The sequence below is a fragment of the Orbicella faveolata genome, unplaced genomic scaffold (assembly GCF_042242905.1).
Source record: "Orbicella faveolata isolate gen_17 unplaced genomic scaffold, um_ofav_v1 contig_35, whole genome shotgun sequence".
NCBI lineage: Eukaryota > Metazoa > Cnidaria > Anthozoa > Scleractinia > Merulinidae > Orbicella > Orbicella faveolata.
In genome coordinates, this window is record NW_028301564.1 from 16,564,522 (window position 1) to 16,587,467 (window position 22,946).

At 39.6% G+C, this 22,946-nt stretch overlaps 3 protein-coding genes and 1 pseudogene across 3 annotated transcripts; 3 read left to right on the forward strand and 1 right to left on the reverse strand.

Moving 5' to 3' along the window:
• The first annotated feature begins 1,968 nt into the window (after positions 1-1,968).
• LOC149103507 (uncharacterized) lies at positions 1,969-3,061 on the forward strand (annotated as a pseudogene).
• A 482-nt stretch (positions 3,062-3,543) lies between these two features.
• LOC149103508 (uncharacterized) lies at positions 3,544-6,004 on the forward strand. Its single transcript, XM_089274191.1, has 3 exons — positions 3,544-4,772; positions 4,939-5,093; positions 5,172-6,004. Exons 1-3 carry the CDS (start codon positions 3,544-3,546, stop codon positions 6,002-6,004), a joined length of 2,217 nt encoding a protein of 738 aa, XP_089130317.1.
• A 5,199-nt stretch (positions 6,005-11,203) lies between these two features.
• Positions 11,204-14,337, reverse strand: LOC149103509 (uncharacterized). Its single transcript, XM_089272676.1, has 6 exons — positions 14,229-14,337; positions 14,017-14,100; positions 13,570-13,728; positions 13,151-13,252; positions 12,597-12,744; positions 11,204-11,797 (listed from the first exon to the last, which is right to left on the reverse strand). Exons 1-6 carry the CDS (start codon positions 14,229-14,231, stop codon positions 11,676-11,678), a joined length of 618 nt encoding a protein of 205 aa, XP_089128802.1. The 5' UTR covers positions 14,232-14,337; the 3' UTR covers positions 11,204-11,675.
• Positions 14,338-20,588: 6,251 nt separating this feature from the next.
• Positions 20,589-21,712, forward strand: LOC149103510 (uncharacterized). Its single transcript, XM_089272681.1, has 2 exons — positions 20,589-20,687; positions 20,821-21,712. The coding sequence occupies exons 1-2, from the start codon at positions 20,601-20,603 to the stop codon at positions 21,001-21,003; spliced, it is 270 nt and encodes an 89-aa protein (XP_089128807.1). The 5' UTR covers positions 20,589-20,600; the 3' UTR covers positions 21,004-21,712.
• The last annotated feature ends 1,234 nt before the right edge of the window (positions 21,713-22,946 follow it).

The window sequence follows — 22,946 nt, forward strand, 5'->3', positions numbered from 1 at the left end:
ACGGATATCATATTTGTTCTCGTACTATTTTCTTCGGAGACGCCGTAGCTTTACTTCGAGAAAGCTATACGTCGAGTTGCGCTGGTGGCAACTACAGACGTACAGAGCATTCTAGAAATACCGGCAACTGATGAGATCCACATGGAGGATCGAAACCATGGTCTTGCCTGAACTAAGTCGAGCAATGGCATATACAATACGCAAAACAGTCAACAGGGACTTGCTTGTAAACAGCTTCATTTGAATCATGTGGTGCCAGAACGACCAAAGGAAAATAGATTTTCAAATGAAAGTTTGAAGTAAAGAAGTAAAGTTTACTCCACAAAATGTGCAGCTGCTGTTTTTTGAATGTCTATCTTTGGTTTTCTTTTTATTTTACAAACCTTTGTGGTAGTTGCTGACATTACAAGGCTTGAAGATTTTCTCACAATGCTCGCTGCTATGAATATTTTTTCACGCCTTCCCGCGTAAAGGCAGTCATGCAGAAAAACGCGCGCCTTATTCTGATTGGTCATTGAACTAAAAGCTCTGTTAATCCGATTACCGTAAAACAGTAGGCGGAAATGCAAAAAAAGCGGCTTTTGTAGCAGGCGTTCCCTACACCGGATTCTCTACCTCCTCCCCAACCGACTCCCCTTTATACGCCTGCTACGCAGGTTGGGTAGAGCTGAGACAATATAACAGGATGAGATAATCAGTTCAGTTGCAGCAAGAGATAATCTCTTGGTTGCAGGTGTAAAATATCATATAATCCGTAATAAACCCCTTTTGAGTTTGCTTAGGTCGAGTGATCATACAATCTGGATAATCAGGTAGATACATTTGCACACGTGCGCAATAATATGATTGCTGAAGCGGGTTGAACAGCTTATTCTAGGACACTGTGAGGCCATGTTTGTTGATTACACGCATTACAAGGTGAATTTTTTTTCATGATATTTGCACCAAAGTGTATTACCATTGCCAGTTTCAGGTCCAATATAATAAGTTTCAGTTATCCCAGATTTTTCAAAGTACTTATTTAGAGACGTGTAGGGTGGATCCTGGAACTACAATCGAAACTGCACTTAGAGATATTGAACACGCGTAGTAGCACTATAGCTGAAGGACGTGCTAGTACGAGGTCATAAAGGTTGTAATATTGCAGCTGAAACATTGGGAAAATCAATCCACACAACAGGTGTAAAATTTCATGTAATTGGTAATATCAGTTTAAAGGTTGATGGTATAAAAAAGGTCCACTTGTGAATTTGCACCCATTCTCAGTGGAGAAAGGTTCAAGTCCTCTGCCACAACAAGAACGAAGAACTGTCGATTTCCTGCTACCAGAGAAAAATGGCGAGTTTAGCTTTTGATTTAACAATTTCCCTAAGTATTCGCTACTAAGGAAATTTAACTTATGTTTTAGTCATAAAAACACCAAAAATCTAGAGAGTTTGCTTCTGCTCAGAAGCCGGATAAATCTCTTACATATTTTGTTTTTTTTTTCCTTCACCAGGAGTTTAAAATGTTCCTTCTGTGTTTTTCCGTCCTTGTTGCTGCCGCACCTGCAGCGACTGCCTGTAAATGTGAAGACAAAGAGATAAATAAGAGTAACGCGCGCCTTTAAACTTGAGTACTCCATTGTAATTGCGATACGTTTCGTTATGTGTAGTAGACCTGATTTAAAGTTTATCTTCTTACGCCCAAGAGTAACTTAGCTTCCAAAGGGGAAAGGATTTCGAGGCTGCATTCCAACATCTCTTGCCGCGAAGTACTATGGACAATTAATCGTGGTCATAAGCAATAAAATGCCAACTGATCAGCTTACATGGACCAAAGTATAATGCATAATTCTATTTCGTCATTGGTCTAAGTCACTAGTGAGTCACGTGAGATAGAGCGCGGGAACCTGAGCATTCAGTTCGAGCGTTGACTTTTGAGCAGTCAGTCGTATGATTGAATTATCCTTCGAAAATTCATCAGAAAATGGATAAAAACGATCCTTCTTCGATGCATGAGGAAACATTGCTGAGTGAGGAATCTGACGGCTTTTCTGGAGGGTCTTTTAGTGCCAACGACGCTATACTTGCGGCGCTCCAGTCGTTGAATAAGAACATGACCGAAATGGGCGTATCGCTCAGATCATTGAAAGAGAAAGGGGAAACTTAGACCCCCATAACGGCAGAACCTGCCACAAAACGAAAATCCCCGTCAACAGGGGATAACTCTGACACAGAGGAATCAGATGCAGACGCACTTTTGGCTGCAAACAAACGACCTAAAGTTGTCGCCGACAAGAGCAACGGCTCCACGCGCGAAACCAGCGCAGATGATGAAAGCGATTCTTTACTCGATGACATCACGCAGTCTCTCACCGACACGGAGAAAACTGTCCCGAAAGTGTCTGAGAAACTTGCCAAGATCGTAAACTTGAGGTGGCTTACTAAGCTTGACGAGACAAACCTCAAGGAAAAATCGGATAAATACCTTCGACCGATAAACTGTGGTCGGCTAATCATTCCGAAGGTAAACCCTGAAATCTGGGGGCGCCTCGATCGCCACACGAGGGGCAAGGACCTGAAGTTGTCAAACTTGCAAACCACACTTACGAAGGTCGGTAATATAACCGCACAAACCACCGATATGTTGTTGAAGGCTCGTGCCGAGGACGGTAAAGTTGATGTTGACAATATGGTCCGAATGAATGCCGATGCATTAGCACTTCTTGGGCATATCAGCTTCGAAATATCCCAAAGGAGGCGTGAAGCCATTCGCCCAACACTGCACAAAGATTATGCCACGCTGTGTGCTTCACACGTGCCTATTACAACTTTTTTGGTTTGGCGATGAACTGCAAACGCAACTTAATCACATCCGTGCTTCAAACAAGATCAGTAGCACGGCAAGCCCCTCTAACTCCGCCAATAGGCGATCCTATGGCAAATCGCACGCTCCAGGTAATAACCAGCAGTGGAAGTCTTTTTTAGGCAAAACGCCTCCGGGCAACCAGTCGTACAAGAAGTCGACTCCATATCAATACCACTGGAAGAAACAGACCGGCCAAACGGCCGGGAAGTAACCAGTAACATTATTGCGACTCTTAGCACCACCCCGGTAAGCGAATTTAAAGCTATTTTACCATCACTTTTAAAGTATTTTCAGGGGAGAATACAAACATTCAAAGCAGGCAGTTTAGCCGCTTATTCCCACATATGGCAAGAGCTGACTTCTGATCCTGAAGTTTTAGAGTCTGTTACTGGTCAATATATTGAATTTGATTCTCTGCCAATGCAGGTCAAACCCTTTATGCAACCTAAGTTATCAGAAATACAAACAGAATCGGTTGATTTGGAAATAACCCAGCTCCTCAAGAAGGGAGTTATTCAACCTAGCCAACACGAGACAGGGGAATTTATATCACCTATCTTTACCAGACCCAAAAAGGATGGCTCTTTTCGAATGATTTTAAACTTGAAATGTTTTAATGCAAATGTAACTCACTATCATTTTAAAATGGACAACATCTGGTCTGCCATCAGGCTAATGAAGCCGAGGTGCTACATGGCATCCATAGACCTGAAAGACGCCTATTACTCAGTGCCAATATGTAAGGACCATCAAAAATTTCTTAAGTTTGAATGGAAAGGAGCCTTGTACCAATTTGTGTGTTTTCCGAATGGATTAGCACTTTGCCCTAGGAAGTTCACAAAGCTGCTAAAGCCGGTTTTTTCACTTTTGAGACAACAGGGGCACATTTCAGTTGCATATATAGACGACTCCTGGTTGACAGCAGATAATCTCTGCCAATGTACCAAAAATGTCATTGATACAACCAGTTTGCTTGACAAAGTAGGGTTTGTAATTCACCCTGAAAAGTCTGTCCTACTTCCGACACAAATTATAACTTTCCTTGGTTTTGTTCTCAACTCTATTTTGATGCAGGTTTCACTGACTCCAGACAGAGCTCTAAAATTAAAAAATGCATGTGAAAATCTGCTCGCTACTGTCTCCCCTTCGATAAGGGATGTGGCTCAAGAACTTGGGCTTATGACCTCTAGTTTTCCAGGGGTGATGTATGGCCCATTACACCATAGGTTCCTTGAAATGGACAAAACGCGAGCTCTAAAACTACACAGAGGGAATTTTGATAAGAACATGAACTTATCCCAGGAAGCCATAATTGACCTAAAATGGTGGGTCACTGTACTGCCCACAGCCTATAACCTTATCAACCATGGAGACCCCCAGGTTACTATGACAACAGATGCTTCTCTGATTGGATGGGGGTGCTGTATTGATACAGTCACCTCTGGAGGGAATTGGTCTCCAGAAGAAGCACAGCATGACATTAATTATTTGGAAATGCTTGCTGTTTCCCTTGCCTTGAAATCTTTCTCAAGTGTAGTCCAGGGTAAACATGTGAAACTCCTGGTTGATAACACTACTGCAGTTACTACCATTAACCAAATGGGCACATGCCATTCTCGAGTAAACAATCAACTTTCACACCAAATCTGGTTGTGGTGCATAGACCATAGTGTTTGGCCATCAGTTGCACATATTCCTGGAAAACAAAATACTGAGGCAGATAGAGAGTCATGGCTGCCCCGGAAAGAAACAGAATGGACTTTACAGAAGCCAATTTTTGATGCTGCTACTAAAAAATTAGGCGTGACTCCTAATGTGGATTTGTTTGCCTCTAGATTGAATTTCCAGTTAAAGCCCTATGTTGCATACCAGCCTGACCCAGAGGCCCATGCCATCAATGCCTTTCACATCTCCTGGAAGGGGTATACCTTTAATGCATTCCCCCCATTTAGTGTCATACAGCGGGTATTACAAAAGATTTCTGACGAGGAAGCCACAGGCTTACTAGTAGTTCCACACTGGCCAACTCAGACTTGGTGGTCATATTTAATGAATATGCTCATTGATTTTTCCTCTCATGCTACTTAGGAAGGAAGACACACTACCTACCAGCACATCCCCACCTGCTGCACCCACTACACAAGAAACTTCAACTACTGGTCTGCCACTTGTCAGGGATCTCCTTACAAGCAGAGGAATTTCGGCTGGAGCTGCAAAGATCATCATGCAATCCTGGCGAACGAGTACACAAAAGCAGTAGCAGACTTATCACCAGCGATGGCAAGAGTTCTGTCGTTCAAGGGGTATTAATCCCCATTCAGCTTCTATAGAGAATGGTCTGGAATTTCTTTATCAGCAGTATGAAAATGGCCTATCGTATAGTGGTATTAACACAGCCAGAAGTGCTTTATCCACAGTTATCTTCCTTCCAGATGGTGGCTCCTTTGGAAATCACCCTTTGGTTTCCTGGTTCCTTAAAGGTGTTTTTGAGTCAAGGCCTTCCCTTCCACGTTACAAGGACATATGGGATGTTTCTGTTGTTTTAGACTATTTAAAGACACTGCCTCCACTTGAGGAATTAAGCCTTAAAGACAGCACACATAAAACTGTTTTGTTAGTTGCATTGTTATCTGGCCAGCGATGCAAAACTGTTCATGCACTTACAGTCAGTGGCATGAGGATTACAAATGATACTGTTCACTTTGAGATTGCTAAACTTTTGAAGACATCCAAACCTGGCAGGCATCAAGGACACTTGCAGTTTAAATCGTACCCAGTAGACGAACGTCTATGTGTTGTGACTTGCCTTAGGCAGTATGTAAAACTTACAGAACCAATCAGAACTGGTCATGACCTTCTGTGGTTAAGTTATACTAAACCCTTTAAACCAGTAAGTCGTGACACTGTTAGTCGCTGGATTAAGAATGTTTTAGAAAAGGCTGGAGTAAACACAAAGGTTTTTTCTGCTCATAGTACCCGGGCTGCTGCCACTTCAGCTGCATGCTCAAATAATGTTTCTATTAATACTATCATGAATGCAGCTGGATGGTCCAGAGAAAGCACTTTTACAAAGTTCTATGACAAGCCAGTTCAAGCAGTTGTCAATTTTGGGGATGAACTTGTCTCCACGCATGACTGTTCCAGTAAGCAATAAAATGGTCTTCTGTTTACCTGTTCATGGCCCCATTGCTTTAAAGTCTCGCGTGACTCACTAGTGACTTAGACCAATGACGAAATAGAATTTTAAAATTAAACGAGACTTACCTGTAAGGTGAAGTTTGATTGGAATTCTATGAGTCATTGGTCAGGAGCTAGGGAGTCACGTGCCCACCCTATTCTTACACAACATTGGGCATATGTTTTTTCAGCCCACCCTAAACTAGTGTGAAATTATGTGTCCACTCACAGGATTTAAAGACTGAATGCTCAGGTTCCCGCGCTCTATCTCACGTGACTCCCTAGCTCCTGACCAATGACTCATAGAATTCCAATCAAACTTCACCTTACAGGTAAGTCTCGTTTAATTTTAAAATTAACAAGTTAATTCAAGTTTATTTATTATTATCTCTTTAGTGTTTTTCTACCTTAGTAAGCTGTTATTTTCAGGGCTAATTTTGTACGTGGCCAAAATAACTCAAAATATCGGGACTGCGCTTCTTTGGTATGGAATTCTTCTTGGAGACTTATCGCTCAGTGAAAAATGGGACTGTATGCCGGCTGTAATATACTAAGAGAGTAGAGAATTACCCTGATACGTTTTTATTCTTCAGATAAAACTGTTCATGTACTATACTACTTATACTACAGGTTATTCTAGTGTACATGTCGGTCGACCGCGGACTTTCTTGTGCTACAAGTCAGTCTCATTTCTCTTGGTGTCTCTGTATGTGTAAATTATACGATCTGTCTTGAAACCACCGATATGAAAATATATAGAGCCAAGTTCGTAATGTCGGGAAACTGGTTTCCTTGTGTCAACTTAAACCCTAAGTCCTCTTTCGGCTTATTAGTCACTTAGCTTTATAATTAATTCAAGAGCTGTTGTGGAACTGCAAAGCAAATCACGCGCAACCTTGTTTTGCAGAATTTGACGATGATCCATCTGCCAGCGACCAATTCCTGCTTTTTGAGAGATTCAATCGATGATGTTCCTGAGCCAGGCAACTTAAAGAAACTGCTGTTAACTTAACGTTTCTTTTCGTTAGTTTGAACCATGGCAGCATTGGAAATGAAACAAATATACATCTCCCAAACTCAACCTCCCTAATTTGTACATTTACTAATTTCAACCCATTCCTTTATAGCTAATGTCAAGTAAGGAAATAAACTATATGGAATCTATTAGCTAAAACTGACAAAACTGGGCTTTAATTTCTTGAACATTGTTTATGAATAGGTGAAAAAAAAGTCTTTGGGCTTCTCAAGCCAAACGAAAGTCTGGCTCCAAGCTAGCTAGCATTTTATAGATCACTTTCATAGAATGGAGAATTTCCCCTTTTCATATATTACTTTCTTACTAGGGAGATAAAAGTGGATGGGTTGCGATACCAATACAACAAACTGAAGTGAAGCTCAAAGTTGTCGGAACTCTAGAAGACCGTTCTGAACTGAGTGATGAAATGACGGTTATGTGCGAGAAACTTCCCATTTACGTTGTTGTCAAGGGGGAGGTGGATTCAACTACCGCTGTACAACCCCGGAAAACAGAGCTCGCGAAACGTAAGTGAACACAATCGAGAAACCGCGGTGGGAGTCATTATCTGTCACAGGGTATTAATTAATTAATTAATTAATTAATTAATTAAAAAATTGGATAAATAATCATCGATTGACACCACTTAGTGTGTAAGCTGTCCCACAGCACGTGAACCTGACGGGGGATAAATCGAATCTTTTTTTCCTTCATTAGCAGTGTAGTTTCCTCTTCTATTTTCTTATTTTGGTACATTATGATAATTTGCATCATGTTGTTACTCAGATAAGTATATAGTCCCTTTGTGATCAACGAAGTTTAAGGACGACTAAAATTACAGGCGCCTGAAATTCACACTAAAAAAATTTACCTCTTGTTTCTTGTCTGTTTAGGTTCCAAACGTGGTTTGTGGCGTTGGATATGTAGAGTGGAGTGTCGCAAAGTGTGCAAACAGATCTGCAATAAATTTTTTTGCTATATTGTGTGCGAAAACGACTGCACTAATGTCTGTCGGTGGGTCAGTGGATAAAGCTTCCTTTGCCTGCCTTTACCGAGCAATTTATGTTAAGTTTTCGCTAATATATATTATTCTTTGCTTCGTAGAGAATACACTTAGCTTTTTTTAAAATTTGTCTGTTGTTATAGAAGGACAAAAAACCTACAGCAAGTTTTACAGTTAAAATCACTGATTAACACTGTAAGAGATTTAATTAAGCCGAGCAAATAAAGCCATTTAGTTTACCACAGTCTTGACTTGCCTCTCTATTATTACTTGGGCATAGCCCACTGACCCACTATCAGTCTGAAATGCCAAATCGATTCCGCCTAATGATCGATCGACCGGCCACTATTTTTCTTCCTGACGTTTACAGATTTGTATTCAGGCAACACTGGTTTACGGCAAGAAAAGCAACTCGCGCTAGGACTGGAATGTGGGGTCTTTATGAAAGGGGTTTTGAACGTGCGTTACACTGTACTGTACAAGAAATACTGTAACCCAAAACAAAGGTCAGCGCCTTTTGAACTGCTACAAATAAAAACCCGCGACGGTTAAAAACCAAATTCCAAGAGGACGTTCATTCATACTAACAATTCATTCATTCACCTTTTAGAGCTGCCTTAATTAAGTCAAAAACGTCCTAAACTTGTACAAGAATGGCCTCGGGATGCAAGGGAAAAAGGCCATGACGACCTCTAGCCACTGAAGAAAAATGTTCTTAGTTGCCTATTTTGTTTTTTGCAACCTGACGAGACTGCCATCCATAGGTGCGAAGCCTTTAGAAAAAACTTGCTTTTGCCGAAAGGAAGGTGCCAAATAAATTTAACTACACGCGAAAATTATTCTAAAGAAATCACAGAATAAAAAAGGAGCAGTTCAGCCGACACTTAAAGTGCAACTAGCCCGCCAAATTTTTTTCCCTTTAATGAAATCTACTAGTTTTCCCTATTACTTAAGCCAAAAAATTATCTCGATCGATAAAATCCCCGCGATTCTAAACGCGTTTAAAGTGCAGCTAATCCCCCAAATTTATCTTCGCTTATTTAGATCTCCTCATTTTTCTGATCACCACCGCGAAAAAGTTATCGTTATAGCTATTTTCGTTAGTTTCCTATGAATTCCTTTTCAGTCATTCAACTGCTTCTGAGTTACTTTGTCTTGATCATATTTGTAGCAAAATCACTGAGTTTAAGGGATACAGTGAAAAAAATGAATAGGCGAAAAAAGTTTCTTTCGCGCATGAAGGAAATACAATTGTTTCAAAATTTAATCCTGCGCGAAGGGCCGTGGGTCCTTGCGTGTGACAACTTCTTTTATCCATTCCGGAGCATGAACTTTCTGAAATCGTGACTAAAGACAATTGCTCACTTTCATTTGTTAAAACACAGTCATCCATAATTTACACTCGAATTTTTGAGTTTGCGTCCTCCTCTAGGCGACGCCAATTGTAACTTCTATATCAGAGGTAGTGTATTTTTTAAAGCAAACGTGTCTAGGACCGGTGCTCTTTCCAGAGTTGACTTGAACTTCTGACTTTACCGCTACATCACGCTTAGACGGCGCCTTTTGTGGCTTCGCCGCTCGCCTCTTCTTGTTCGGCGGTGTTTCTTCCCTCGCCGATCTTCGAGCAAACGAGGGACTGCTCGTAACCTACATTACGTTATTTTGGGTAAAGCTCGTTCATAGTTCTTGCTTAGCGCGATATTTAGTAACGCAACCATCGGGGATTCCCCTGTTGAATGGCAAAGATCTTCAGGAGAAGTGTTTTTCCGGGCTTATTCAGTCGACATTTCTGAGAAATGACAGGCTAGAAAAAATACATACACCGTACGTTTTTTTTAACGGAATAAAGGCTGACAGAGATATGTTTAGGGCTACGGAAGCTAATAAAGACGAGTAGACTGAAATTACACCAAACCCTTTTACGGATAAAAACCGCAGAACTCGACTTTGCGAGGCTTTATAGTTAATTTGCGATTTTTCAATGCACCACTCTCAGACGTTCTTTCAAGCCGTGTCAATAGATTGCGTTCGTTACGCGTTTTTGGCCCATCATGATATTCAAAATTAAAAATACTAAAAACCGTGGAAGGGTATATACATTTTTTTTTTCGCTGTGAACTTTTAAAAAATCTTCCTCTCAAACTACAGACTCAAGAGAGAGAGCAACATATTTTTTGATTAAAAAAAGGTAAATTCATTACAGAAACTTTCCCTTTCAGCGACGTTAGCTTAAATTTTAGTTTTTTGAAATAAGTTGTCGCAGTTTTCTAAAGCATTTCAGACCATTTAATAGCTTTTTCTTGAGTAACGAAATAGTCAGTGATCATAATTCTGTGGCATTTTATCCCTAATTGCAAAGAAAATGTTCATGTGTTACTCCGCCGTCTCTATTGCTTATACCGGCCGTTGAGTTATGCAGTAGATCGCTAAAACCTAACGTTAGTGACAGGGGAAAAGCCGCGGCGCGCAAGAATTGGAATTCGGTGTTATTTTCCGGAAACGGCTTCTGGACTGTTAATTTGTAAACAGACCACGAGAAGTTTGGCATCAGTGTTTCTTCTTTTCTCAATAAGGTAAAGTTCAAGTCTGAAGACGAGTCCATTAGGCCGGAGCTTATTCCGGTTTCTGTAGCATAAAGCGACCAGGAGTATTTCTAGTCCCCCTTGGGTGGGATGCTAGTCCATTGCAGAGTTACTCCCAGCATTAAATTCGCCGGTACCCATTTATACACCTGGGTGGAGAGAGGCAATGTGAGAGCGAAGTGTCTTGCCCAGGAAAGTGCACAGCACAATGTCCCCAGCCAGGACTCGAAGACGGACCGCTCGATCCGGACACGAGCGCACTACTTCTCTCAGTACGGATATTTATCATGATTATCGTTTCACGTTTAATTCGGAGAAGTTCTTCACCGTTTCAGAGTTACGTCATTTAGACTAACCAAAAAAGAATGTTTAACACCGAAGCTTCAACAGAAATTATTCGCGGATATTGGCAGTAAATATACGAGACGTAAATTGCCTGAAATTGCCTGAAATTAAAGTCAATAACTCTCAAAAGCGCGGGAATTTTTCGGATTGCACCGAAGAACAAAACTTATACCCTTGATAGATATAAATGCTCAAATACACAGAAATATATTTTTAGTCAGAAAGTACACGTTTCCCAGTTAAAAGCACAAGTGACTTTTATTTGTTTCATTTCTTGAATTAATTGTTGTTTAATTCGCACTTATACATTTTGCAATAGCATTATTGAACTACTTTCCTACACAGTATCACACTTTTCTGCGAAATTTAACCAAGCTTTTTCACCTTGAAATCATTTTTTTTTCTACCAGGAGCCCTGTTTCTACAAATCAATAGCACCTTAGCCAATTGATCTCGTCTGCAATTGCTGCAAAGATTTGCCAGTCTAAAAAAGCAGACTTTCTTTCGCTGTTTCATGGTATAAACTATATAGTCTACAGGTCTCAATGCCGCAGTGTACTTTTAGAAGTTCTTTCACTTTTAAATCAGCTCTTCCAAATCAAAAGTTTTTAATCAAAGCAGCAAAATATGATAGTCACTAGCATCTGGATATCTTTATTTATCTCTATCACACGACGAGCCTTGAAGCATCTCCTTGCTGTTTTCAATAGCCGCAGCTATGCCACACACATCTCCAGTGGCAACCATGTGTCCACCCCCAGTGGTACCAGTGGTGATAATGACAATCGCGGTAGCAATAATAATGGCAAGGCCAACGCTTTACACCTACAAAGTAAGTAAATAAGTCACTCAGTAAGCCAATCGGTCCGTCAGCCAGCAAGTTATTTAGAGTCAGTCAGTCAGATAGACAATCAGACAATCAGTCAGATAGTCATTGAGTGAGTGAGTGAGTGATTCAGTCAGTCAGTCATATAGTTAGTCATTCTGTCTGTCTGTCTCTCTGTCTGTCTTTCAGTCCGGTCAGTCAACCAGCTAGAGAAAAGAAAGTAAAAATATTAAAAATTAGGTAAATTTATGATATATGGTTCACATATCTACTCAAAAATAGGCTATTGACAGTTAAACGTAATTCCAACATAATTAATTTACAAATGGAACGGCATGACATAAAACAAGCCACTGAGCACTTAGTGTCTAGATAGATGAGAACGAGTCAGATCTTCTCTCGGCAAGAAACGGCCGATCGAGCGTTCCTTCGGTAGACGAAAAGTGAAATTATGATATTCTCAATTTCCAAGTCCTACCCCGTATTGCAGTGTTTCTTTTGGTTGGTAATTAACAATTCCATGTTAAGACTTTTCAGGAACTTTTGATGACTGAGTTAGGACCGCCCAACAACATTACCTAGATATCAAGGAGTTTAAATTTCTCGAAAACGCTACGCTAGTGTCTTACTTTTTCGACCATTTCTTCTTCACGATTTTAGCATTAAGATTTCCCAAACTTTTGGGTGAATAAGTTTTGGAATAATACTAACTGAATAGCACTAGAATTTTTTTTTTTAAATATCCTATATGCGCGGCACACTTTTGATTACAATAACAGTATGAGGTATAACACTAACGTCGAGTTGTACTCTTCTTGACGCGATAAATGGGCAGCTTTGCACACATAGAAGCCATTTCATCACCCAGGAACGAGCGATCACTGACGGTCGAAACAACATCGTACTCCTCGTCTGTCTCATTCCTTGCCGTTAAAGTGCCTCTTTGCTGTAAAGTATAACAAGAGCAGCTTGAGAGAACAAGAAGTCCTTATATTTTAGACAAATTGAGCACATTCAGCTCAAAATCGATCAACACCCTGCCAAACGTCTGAAGTTGGGATTGAAGGCCTGAGTGATAAATAAAAGGATTCCTAGGATTTCCTTTTCCGAGTTTTACTAAAAACAACTATTAAAAAGCAAAGAAAAATGAGGAGGTGTAAACTAATACTGGGCTCGTTTAGTTGGGGTTAACAAATGCTTTTCCAACGATTTTAAAATCGCTTCAGTTAAAAGTTTGACCTTGTGAAAGCTACCAATTAAAATACAGTATCAAATCCCATTTCATCGCACGTGCATCCAGTTGAAGCGTAGTACATGATGAAATAAAAAGAGATCTCACTAAATTCAATTACCTGGTCGAGTAACTTGATGAGCACCTCTGGCTCTGGCACATCCCCAGTAGATTCACTCAGGAAACAAGCTTTTGCAGCAGAAAGTCGATGCATGGTTAAGTTCTGCAAGAAAGATAGGCAATCATGCAACGATATCATGACTTAAGGTCATGATATCATGACTTAGGGAAAACAGTAAATAAAACGAATTGGCGTGACTCTAAGCGAAGAATTGCAACAGTATACTGATAAAAACTGGCGAGTGAACTAAGCGATTGATCATGAGGGATTGCCGAAATTAATTATTAAATGAGTGGAAAAAAATGGCTGCAGAAATTTCCTTTCTAGTTCAATATTTACTGAGAAATGCCGATCGGGATCTATCCTCCTGAAAAATTTAAAGCCAGTGAATCATGCAATCTCTACACATTGTATTTTACCTTTTCAAAGTCGTAAACTACTTTGACTTCTCCCGCGTTCCCGATATCCGTCTTTGAGACACTCACGGTCTCTGTTTTTTTCCCAGTGTCGACTTTGATCTCTTCATCAATCTCTTTATCCCCATCTTTAACTTTCACATTGTACTTTGACTCGGTATCCTGTTAAGTCAAGAAAACATCAATTTGTAAAATAATCATTGCGCAGTAAAGAGTTTATTGAGTTATTGAAATCTTTCCAAATCACATTGACCTCTACATTTCCACTCTTTCTAGATCTTTTAAATTCGACTGATCAACGCAACGAAGTCTTCGCAGTTTAATGAATTGTTTTACAACAGTTGGAATATGGAACTCAGGAAATGATGGTTAACGTGCAACTGTTAACACTAAATCAAAGCAATTAGTTATAAATTTGCAATTAATTTGCAATTAATTTTTAATTTGTACCTTTTTCTCTTCACATTTACAGACAGTCGCTGCATATGTGGCAGCAACAAGGACGGCTGAGCACAGAAGGAACACCTTGAACTCCTGGTGAAAGTAAAACAAAAATGTATTAGAAATTTCTTTTTGGCTGAAAAATTAAACAAACTGCACTCTTTTGATTACTGGTGACTGCGGCATCAAATCAAACAAAATTATCGTCAAATTAAACTTACCATCTTTTTTCCTCGGTAAAAGAAAAGTGGCACTGCTTCGTTCTTCTCGTAACAAAGGACTTATCCTTTCTTTGTCGAGAATGGACTGATAGAACCAACGGACGAACATTTTATACTATCTAACCTCTGTCAAATGTTTCCTCATTCTTAACTTGATATCACGGATATCTAGCAGTTTGACAACTGAATTTGGACTGATTTTTTTCCGTGCGTCAGCTCTTCTGCTGTAACGAGTTCAACCTCGCCGATCAGCACTTCCCTCAGCTATGTTGCTAGTGCGCATATCAAAAATCAGTCCAGCTCTTGGAATTACCCTATCCCAATCGACACTCTGAAACAGCCTGGAGAATTGACGATTTGTCCAGATGTTAAAATAATGACAAATTTTGGCGATAACATGAAGTTTTACATGAAATTAACACACACTGTTTTTGCTAAGACTTTCCGGTGTGTCGGTCCACTCGCTTACAACAGATTTTGAGCTGAGATCATCAGAAAACATATCGCCAGTTCATGCTTCAGCAACCAAAGTATTGCGCATGACCCGGCTAGAACTTTTCATGTCAGACATATTTGATGTCCATGCCTCATTCCATATTGGGTGGCCATTTTCTGGGAATTCTGGTCAAAGCCTCAGACGTTTTCTGGAAAAATGACAGGCGTTAAAATTATCACACGAATAACAACAAGCACCACAGTAAAAAAGGTTCCATTTCTCAGAATTTTTTCAAAGGCATGACGAAAGACACGATTTTGGGAGTAATGCCTATTTGATACCTGATCTTTTTAAAGCTAGATTAATGTCATATAAACAGATAACGCTCATGGCAGAGAACAAGAGTCTTTTAATCTTTCTTCCTTGTATGAAAGATGACCTGTAATAACCTAGCTGCCGTTGCAAATGCGCAGTTATGCCATCGCTGAAAGAAGAGGGTCAAGTTTCGAAGCGCTGTTAACATCACAGTAGTTTCATAACATATTAGAGCTGAAACGTAAAGAACCTGTCCAGATTTTTAAAAGAAAAATAAATAAATAAGCCATCCTGAGAAATCGCATGAAATTCTCTTATGTTGTGTCGGCAGACTGTTTTAAACGGTAGATGGTTGATGCCTGATGTTTTTAAAGCTAGATTAACGACAAAACAGACGACACTTATGGCGTTGCTATGGGAGAGAACACGGGCGCAATAGCGTCGCGCACTTATGACGTCACGAAAATTTAATCCCCCTGTAATTCTTGTCTGAGTCATGTAGGGGTCTCCGGTGATGTAATCTATTTTTAGAAACTGTTCGCGACGCTATTGGCCAACCCTAACGGAACCCGGTATTTTTCTTCTTTGTATAAAAGATGACATGAAAAACCTGTCGTTGCGAATGCACAGCCATGCCATCGCTGAAGCAAGAGGGTCAAGTTTTGAAGCGCTGTTGGCATCACCGTAGTTTCATAACATGTTAGAGTTGAAACGCAAAGAATCTGTCCAGATTTTTAAAAGAAAAATAAATGAAGCCGTCATCCTGAAAAATCGGATGAAATTATCTTATGCGGTGTTGGAAGACTGTTTTAAACGATAGGTGTTTGATGCCCGATGTCTTTAAAGCTAAATTAACGACATGTAAGCAGATAACACTTATGGCGTTACTATGGGAGATAACAAGGGCGCAATTGGCCAACCCTAACGGAACCCACATTAATTTGGTATTTTTCTTCCTTGTGTAAAAACATGACATGAAAAACCTGTCGTTGCAAATGCGCAGTCATGCCATCGCTGAAGCAAGAGGGTCAAGTTTCGAAGCGCGCGCTGTCGACATCACAGTAGTTTCATAACATGTTAAAGTTGAAACGTAAAGAACCTGTCCAGATTTTTAAAAGAAAAATGAATAAAGCCGTCATCCTGAGAAATCGCATGAAATTCTCTTATGAGGTGTCGAAGACTGTTTTAAACGATAGATATCTCTTAATTCAAGAGAAAACTATACAGTTTGCTAATAAATACAGAAATTCACTTTCTATTTATCTTTCTTTGTAGTCTCAGAGATAAACATTACGGTTAAATTAATTAAATCCTATTTTCTCCCACCTTTGTCTCCGATAAAAAAATTCTCTATATTGTTTTATCTCTCCCGAAGTTCACTAACATCAAGTTCATGACTCATTTAGTACGCAAATGTGAAAAATGTTTAAACGTTTCTAAAAAGGTACATATCTCTTTTATGCCCCTTTCAGTATTTACACAACAATAATTTTTTAGATTATATTTGCATGTTTTACGTGCACTTCAACGAGTTTTGGTTTTCCGAAAAGGTCGCCGGTATAGATATTTACCGCAATTATAGTCTGTCAAATATTTTCCCTCGCGTGCGACTAACTGGTTTAAACGCTTCACGCGACTGAATATTCCCTAGCTAAAATTGAGGAATATCCGAGTGATATTCCCTAATAAATATTTTAAAATGACCAGTTCTCACATGTTGCAAAAAAAGTAACCTAGAAAAACTTAAGGGCACATCAAAAGTTACGCGACCTATGCGCGCTTTTCAAGTTATAATCACATCCACTTATTTCTGGCCCAGATATGTTTTTTGCTCTTTTGCTTGTTTTCAGTAACTCTCCCAGGAACGTAATTTAGAGTTATTGGGCATGCGCAGTGCATCCATAGCTGAAGGAGGGATATGAAATCCGGTTACTAGAATAGTATGTCCAAAAAATGGGAAAGTCAGCCTAATTTTAGTCGTCAATCATGTAATCCTTAATAACCCCAATTGAGTTTAGTTACATAATCTGACAGCAATTTCTGCAGCACATGCGCAAGACTACGATTGCTGAAGAGAGTTGAAGAGTTGATTTTAGGTGACTTTGAAGTCACGTTTGGAGAATTAGACCAAATGCATCAAATCTAAATGTTGCACGTTGTTGAAAAATCTATTGCGAGTGGTGCGGATGGATATAATTTTTACCAGTCAGTTGTGATCTTTGCACCAACTTGGTGAAATTGTAATGCCATCATGGACATGACAAAAGGTCTTATAATAACTTTCGGATCTCCAGATGTTTTCGATTACTTATTAACAACGGGGTTGGGTAACAGCACTTATGGTTTTGAACAAGTGCCGTAGCGCCATAGCGTGGTGCTATTGCGAGGTCATAAATGTGACTTGTATTGTAGAGCTGAGACAATATAACAGGATGAGATAATCAGTTCAGTTGCAGCAAGAGATAATCTCCTGGTTGCAGGTGTAAAATATAATATAATTCGTAATAAATCCCTTTTGAGTTTCCTTCGGTGGAGTCATCATAAAGTCTGGATAATCAGGTGGATTCATTTGCACACATGCGCAATAATATGATTGCTGAAGTGGGTTCCAAAGCTTAATCTAGGACACTGGAGGCCATGTTTGTTGATTACACGCATTACAAGGTAAATTTTTTACCATGCATTCTGTCATGATCTTTGCACCAAAGTGTATTACCATTGCCAATTTCAGGTCTAATATAATAAGTTTCAGTTATCCCAGATTTTTCAAAGTACTTATTTAGAGACATGTAGGGTGGATCCTGGAACTGCAATCGAAACTGCACTTAGAGATATTGAACACGCGTAGTAGCACCATAGCTGAAAGAAGTGCTAGTACGAGGTCATAAAGGGTGCCTCTGCCACAACAAGAACGAAGAACTGTCGATTTTCTGTTACCGGAGAAAAATGGTGAGTTTAGCTTTTGATTTAACAATTTTCCTGTTCGCTACTAAGGAAATTTAAGTTATGTTTTAGTCATAAAAACACCAAAAATCTATAGAGCTTGCTTCTGCTCAGAAGCCGGATACATCTGTTACATATTTTGTTTTTTTCCTTCACCAGGAAATCAAAGTGTTCCTTCTGTGTTTTGCCGTCCTTGTTGCTGCCACAGCTGCAGCGACTGTCTGTAAATGTGAAGACAAAGAGGTAAATAAGAGTAACGCCTCACTTGAATTAAGGCATGGGTCTTGCTTATTTGTGATGTTTTGAACCTTTTTTCTAGATTTAGTCTTTTTCCTAAAAACGTGGCTTCTAATTGTTAATTTTTATGTAAAATGATTTTTTCTGACAATTTTCTCGACTAAAGTGGTCACGTGATTGACCACACCCAAAATTGAAGGAAATATGATCATTTAAGTTACAAGATGTAAACGTACTAGAAAACTCTCGTTTTTTCTTTCAAAACCTTTACCTTAGCTGGGTATATGTCGTTCTAAACGGGGATTCTGAAAATGTTTTATTCTTTTGTCATTATTTCCTATTTTTTCCTAGTCCCAGTCCTCTCCAATGGATATACGTTTTAATTTTAACAAAAGAAATAAGTCTATCAAACCCCGTTTAATTCTCTAAACTTAGGGGCTATAGCCATTCGCATAAATCAAAATTAGTCAAGCATTACAACTGCAATCCATTGTAAATTTGGCAACAAAGTTATATAAACAACTGGGTCTAGCCAATCACGTGACCAAGCAGCAAAGTTCTTGAAACCAAAACATAAAAAGCTTCTTTCAAATACGTCACCCTATGCAAGTTCATAAGCGATAGCTTAAATATAATTTAAATAAGACCACCCCCTCCAAAATATAGCTAGACCCATTTAGGCTTTGGTAAATTGTGCTAGCATAATTTAAGCATAATCTAGCAAAACGAGCATAACTTTAAACTTTTATTTCAGTTTAGCACTGCTAGCATAATCCGAGCTTTTATCCGTTGAAAACAACAACAAAAAAAAAACATCATAGTTCTAGAATAATTCAGTTTGTATTTTATTTCTGTGTTGTTTTTGGAAAATAGTGAGGTCTGTGCTAAGGCCCATGGTCAAATATGGTCCGGCAGACTCCAGGTCGCCCTGTGCATATCTGAGACTCTCCTCAGGCCACCACGCTTATGGCTCGGCGGCTCGGCCCCACAGGGCCTCAGATCAAAGATGGCGTCGTCCTCGAGTACATCCACTTCCAGCACTTCCAGCCCTTTCGGCACTTCCAGTGCCGTACCGAGAGCTTCAGTCTCTAAAGAACGTGTTCCTAAAAGTAATACCGGAAAGTACAAGGAGAGAGGTAACTCGGATCCAGAGAACATGAGTCCTCGTGATCGAATCGAAGAATTCCCGGGGAAAAAGACTGTAAGACTGGAAGGTGGACTATATGAATGTTCAATAACTTCATTAAAGTCAAAATTGATAGAGTTAAGCTACTGGTGATCTTTATTTTCCTTAAAATCTAAGTGGCATAATTTCGGTGACAGAGAGCATAATTTTCAGAAAGTAGCATAATTTTGGCATAATTTCTAAAAAACATGAGCACTGCTAAAAGCATAGTATGCTTTTTTTCGGGCACAATCTACCAAAGCCTAGACCCATTCCTTAATTCACTTGAGGCCTTTAAACTTGAGTAATCCATTGTAATTGCGATACGTTTCGTTACGTGTAGTAAACTTGATTTAAAGTTTAATTTGTCGTCTTACGCTCAAGAGTAACTTAGTTTCCAAAGGGGAAAGGATTTCGAGGCTGCATTCCAACACCTCTTGCCGCGAAATACGATGGACAATTAATCTTGGTCATGAGCAATAAAATGCCAACTGATCAGCTTACATGGACCAAAGTAATGCATAATTAACAGGTTAGTTCAAGTTTATTTATTACTATCTCTTTGGTGTTTTTCTACTTTAGTGAGCTATTATTTTCAGGGCTAATTTTGTACCTGGCCAAAATAACTCAAAATATCGGGACGGAGCTTCTTCGGTATGAAATTCTTCTTGGAGACTTATCGCTCAGTGAAAAATGGGACTGTATGCCGGCTGCAATATACTAGGAGAGTAGAGAATTACCCTGATACGTTTTTATTCTTCAGATTATGCAGGATCCCGTCAGCAATCCATCGTCAAAATACACATTGAAGATGAAAAAAGACAGCAAGGATTATGACGAACAGGTTGAAGTTGACACTGAGAAATTAAAGAAACAGAGACTTTCCACGTGCCAAAGACTTCACCCGATGATGAAGCAGGAGATATCGTCTACGACTTTAAGAAGGTTATAACATGATTACACTCTTCATGTACTATACTACTTATACTACAGGTTATTCTAGTGTACATGTCGGTCGACCGCGGACTTTCTTGTGCTACAAGTCAGTCTCATTTCTCTTGGTGTCTCTGTATGTGTATATTATGCGATCTGTCTTGAAACTGCCGATATGAAAATATATAGAGCCAAGTTCGTAATGTCGGGAAACTGGTTTCCTTATGTCTTAAACCCTAAGTCCTCTTTCGGCTTATTAGTCACTTAGCTTTATAATTAATTCAAGAGCTGTTGTGGAACTGCTAAGCAAATCACGTGTGACCTTGTTTTGCAAAATTTAACGATGATCCATCTGCCAGCGACCAATTCCTGCTTTTTGAGCGATTCAATCGATGATGTTCCTAAGCCTGGCGACTTAAAGAAACTGCTGGTAACTTAAAGGTTTCTTTTCGTTAGTTTGAACCATGGCAGCATTGGAAATGAAACAAATAAGCTAGCTAGCATTTTATAGATCACTTTCATAGAGTGAAGAATTTCCCCTTCATATATTACTTTCTTACTAGGGAGATAAAGGTGGACGGGTTGCGATACCAAAACAACAAATTGAAGTGAAGTTCAAAGTTGTCGGAACAGTAGAAGACCGTTGTGAACGGAGTGATGAAATGACAGATCTGTGTGAGAAACTTCCCATTTACGTCGTGGTCGAGGGGGAGGTGGATTCAACTACCGCTCTACAACCCAGTTAACGCAATCGAGAAACCGTGGTTGGGAGTCATTATCTGTCACAGTGTATTAATTAATAAACTAATTATTTAAAAAACTGGATAAATAATCAACGATTTACATCACTTAGTGTGTGATCTGTCCCACAGCACGTGAACCTGACGGGGGATAAATCGAATCTTTTTTTCGTTCATTAATTTCCTCTTCTATTTTCTTATTTTGGTATATTACGATAATTTGCTCATGTTGCAACTCAGATAAGTATATAGTCCCTTTGTGATCAGCGAAGTTTAGGGACGACTCAAAGTACAGTCGAGTCTTACAAGCGCCTGAAATTCACACTCTAAAAAAAATTATCTCTTGTTTCTTGTCTGTTTAGGTTCCAAACGTGGTTTGAGGCGTTGGATATGAGAATTGGTGTGTCGCTATGTGTGCAGAAGGATTTGCAATTCCTTTTCCTACTATGACTTTTGCTATGAAATCTGCTTTAGAGTCTGTCGGTGGGTCAGTGGATAAAGCTTCCTTTGCCTGCCTTTACCGAGAAATTTATGTTAAGTTTTCGCTAATATATATTATTATTTGCTTCGTAAAGAATACAATTAGTTTTTTTAAAATTTGACTGTTGTCATAGAAGGACAAAAAATCTAGGGCAAGTTTCACAGTTAAAATCACTGATTAATATTGTAAGAGATTTAACTAAGCCAAGCAAATAAAGCCATTTAGTTTACCACAGTCTTGAATTGCCTCTCTATTATTACTTGGGCATAGCCCACTGACCCACAATCAGTGTGAAGGCCCAAACCGATTCCGCCTAATGATCGATCGACCGGCCATTATTTTTCTTCCTGACGTTTACAGATTTGTATTCAGTCAACACTGGTTTACGGCAAGAAAAGCAACTCGCGCTAGGGCTAGAGTGTGGGCTCTTTATAAAAGGGGTTTTGAACTTGCGTTACACTGTACTGTACAAGAAATACTGTAACCCAAAAGAAAGGTCAGCGCTAGCGCTGGAAATAATAGCCGCAACAGTTAAGAACCAAATTCCAAGAGGACGTTCATTCATACTAACAATTCATTCAGTCACCTTTTAGAGATGCCTTAATGAAGTCAAAAACGTCCTAAACATATATACGGAATGGCCTCGGGATTCAAGGGAAGAAGGCCATGACGAACTCTAGCCACTGAAGAAAAACGTTCTTAGTTGCCATTTTTGTTTTTTGCAATCTGACGAGACTGCCATCCATAAGTGCAAGGCCTTGACAAAATAACCCTACTTTTGCCGAAAGGAAGATGCCAAATAAATTTAGCTACACGCGAAAATTATTTTAAAGAAATCACAGAATAAAAAGGGAGTAGTTCGGCCGACACTAACCTTTTCAGTCATTCAACTGCTTCTGAGTCACTTTGTCTTGATTATATCTGTAACAAATTCAGTGAGTCTGGGATACACTGAAAAACATGTATAAGCGAAGAAATTTCTTTGGCGCATGAACGAAATACAGTTGTTTCAAAATTTAATCCTGCGTGAAGGGCTGAGGGTCTTTGAGTGTGACAACTTCTTTTATCCATTCCGGGGCATGAACCTTATGGAATCGTCACTAAGGACAATTGATCACTTTCATTTATTAAAACACATTCGTCCATAAACTTAATTTAAACTCGAATTTTTGAGTCTGTTTCCTCCTCTAGGCGACGCCAATTGTAGCTTCTATGTCAGAGCTAGTGTATTTCTTAACCCCACAAACGCGTCTCAGTAGGGGCGGTGCTCTTTCCAGAGCTGACTTGAACTTCTGATCTGTACTGCTGCATCACGCTTAGACGGCGCCCCTTGCGGCTTCGCCGCTCGCCTCTTCTCGTTCGTCAGCGTTTCTTCCCTCGCCGATCTTCGAGTAAACAAGAGACTGCTCGCAACCTACATTACGTTATTTTGGGTAAAGCTCGTTCATAGTTCTTGCTTAGCGCGATA

What these genes read in the sequence shown, in the direction of transcription:
- LOC149103508 (XM_089274191.1), top strand. Translation starts at nt 3,544, where the DNA reads ATGGCATCCATAGACCTGAAAGACGCCTATTACTCAGTGCCAATATGT. An exon ending in TTTCACATCTCCTGGAAGGG is followed by an intron (nt 4,773 to 4,938) that starts GTATACCTTTAA and finishes CATGCTACTTAG; the next exon opens with GAAGGAAGACACACTACCTA. An exon ending in CATGCAATCCTGGCGAACGA is followed by an intron (nt 5,094 to 5,171) that starts GTACACAAAAGC and finishes ATCCCCATTCAG; the next exon opens with CTTCTATAGAGAATGGTCTG.
- LOC149103509 (XM_089272676.1), bottom strand. An exon ending in GTAAATGTGAAGAGAAAAAG is followed by an intron (nt 13,729 to 14,016) that starts GTACAAATTAAA and finishes TTGACTTAACAG; the next exon opens with GATACCGAGTCAAAGTACAA. An exon ending in CAAGAAGAGTACAACTCGAC is followed by an intron (nt 11,798 to 12,596) that starts GTTAGTGTTATA and finishes CTTACTTTGTAG; the next exon opens with GTGTAAAGCGTTGGCCTTGC.
- LOC149103510 (XM_089272681.1), top strand. Translation starts at nt 20,601, where the DNA reads ATGATCCATCTGCCAGCGACCAATTCCTGCTTTTTGAGCGATTCAATC. An exon ending in GCGACTTAAAGAAACTGCTG is followed by an intron (nt 20,688 to 20,820) that starts GTAACTTAAAGG and finishes CTTTCTTACTAG; the next exon opens with GGAGATAAAGGTGGACGGGT.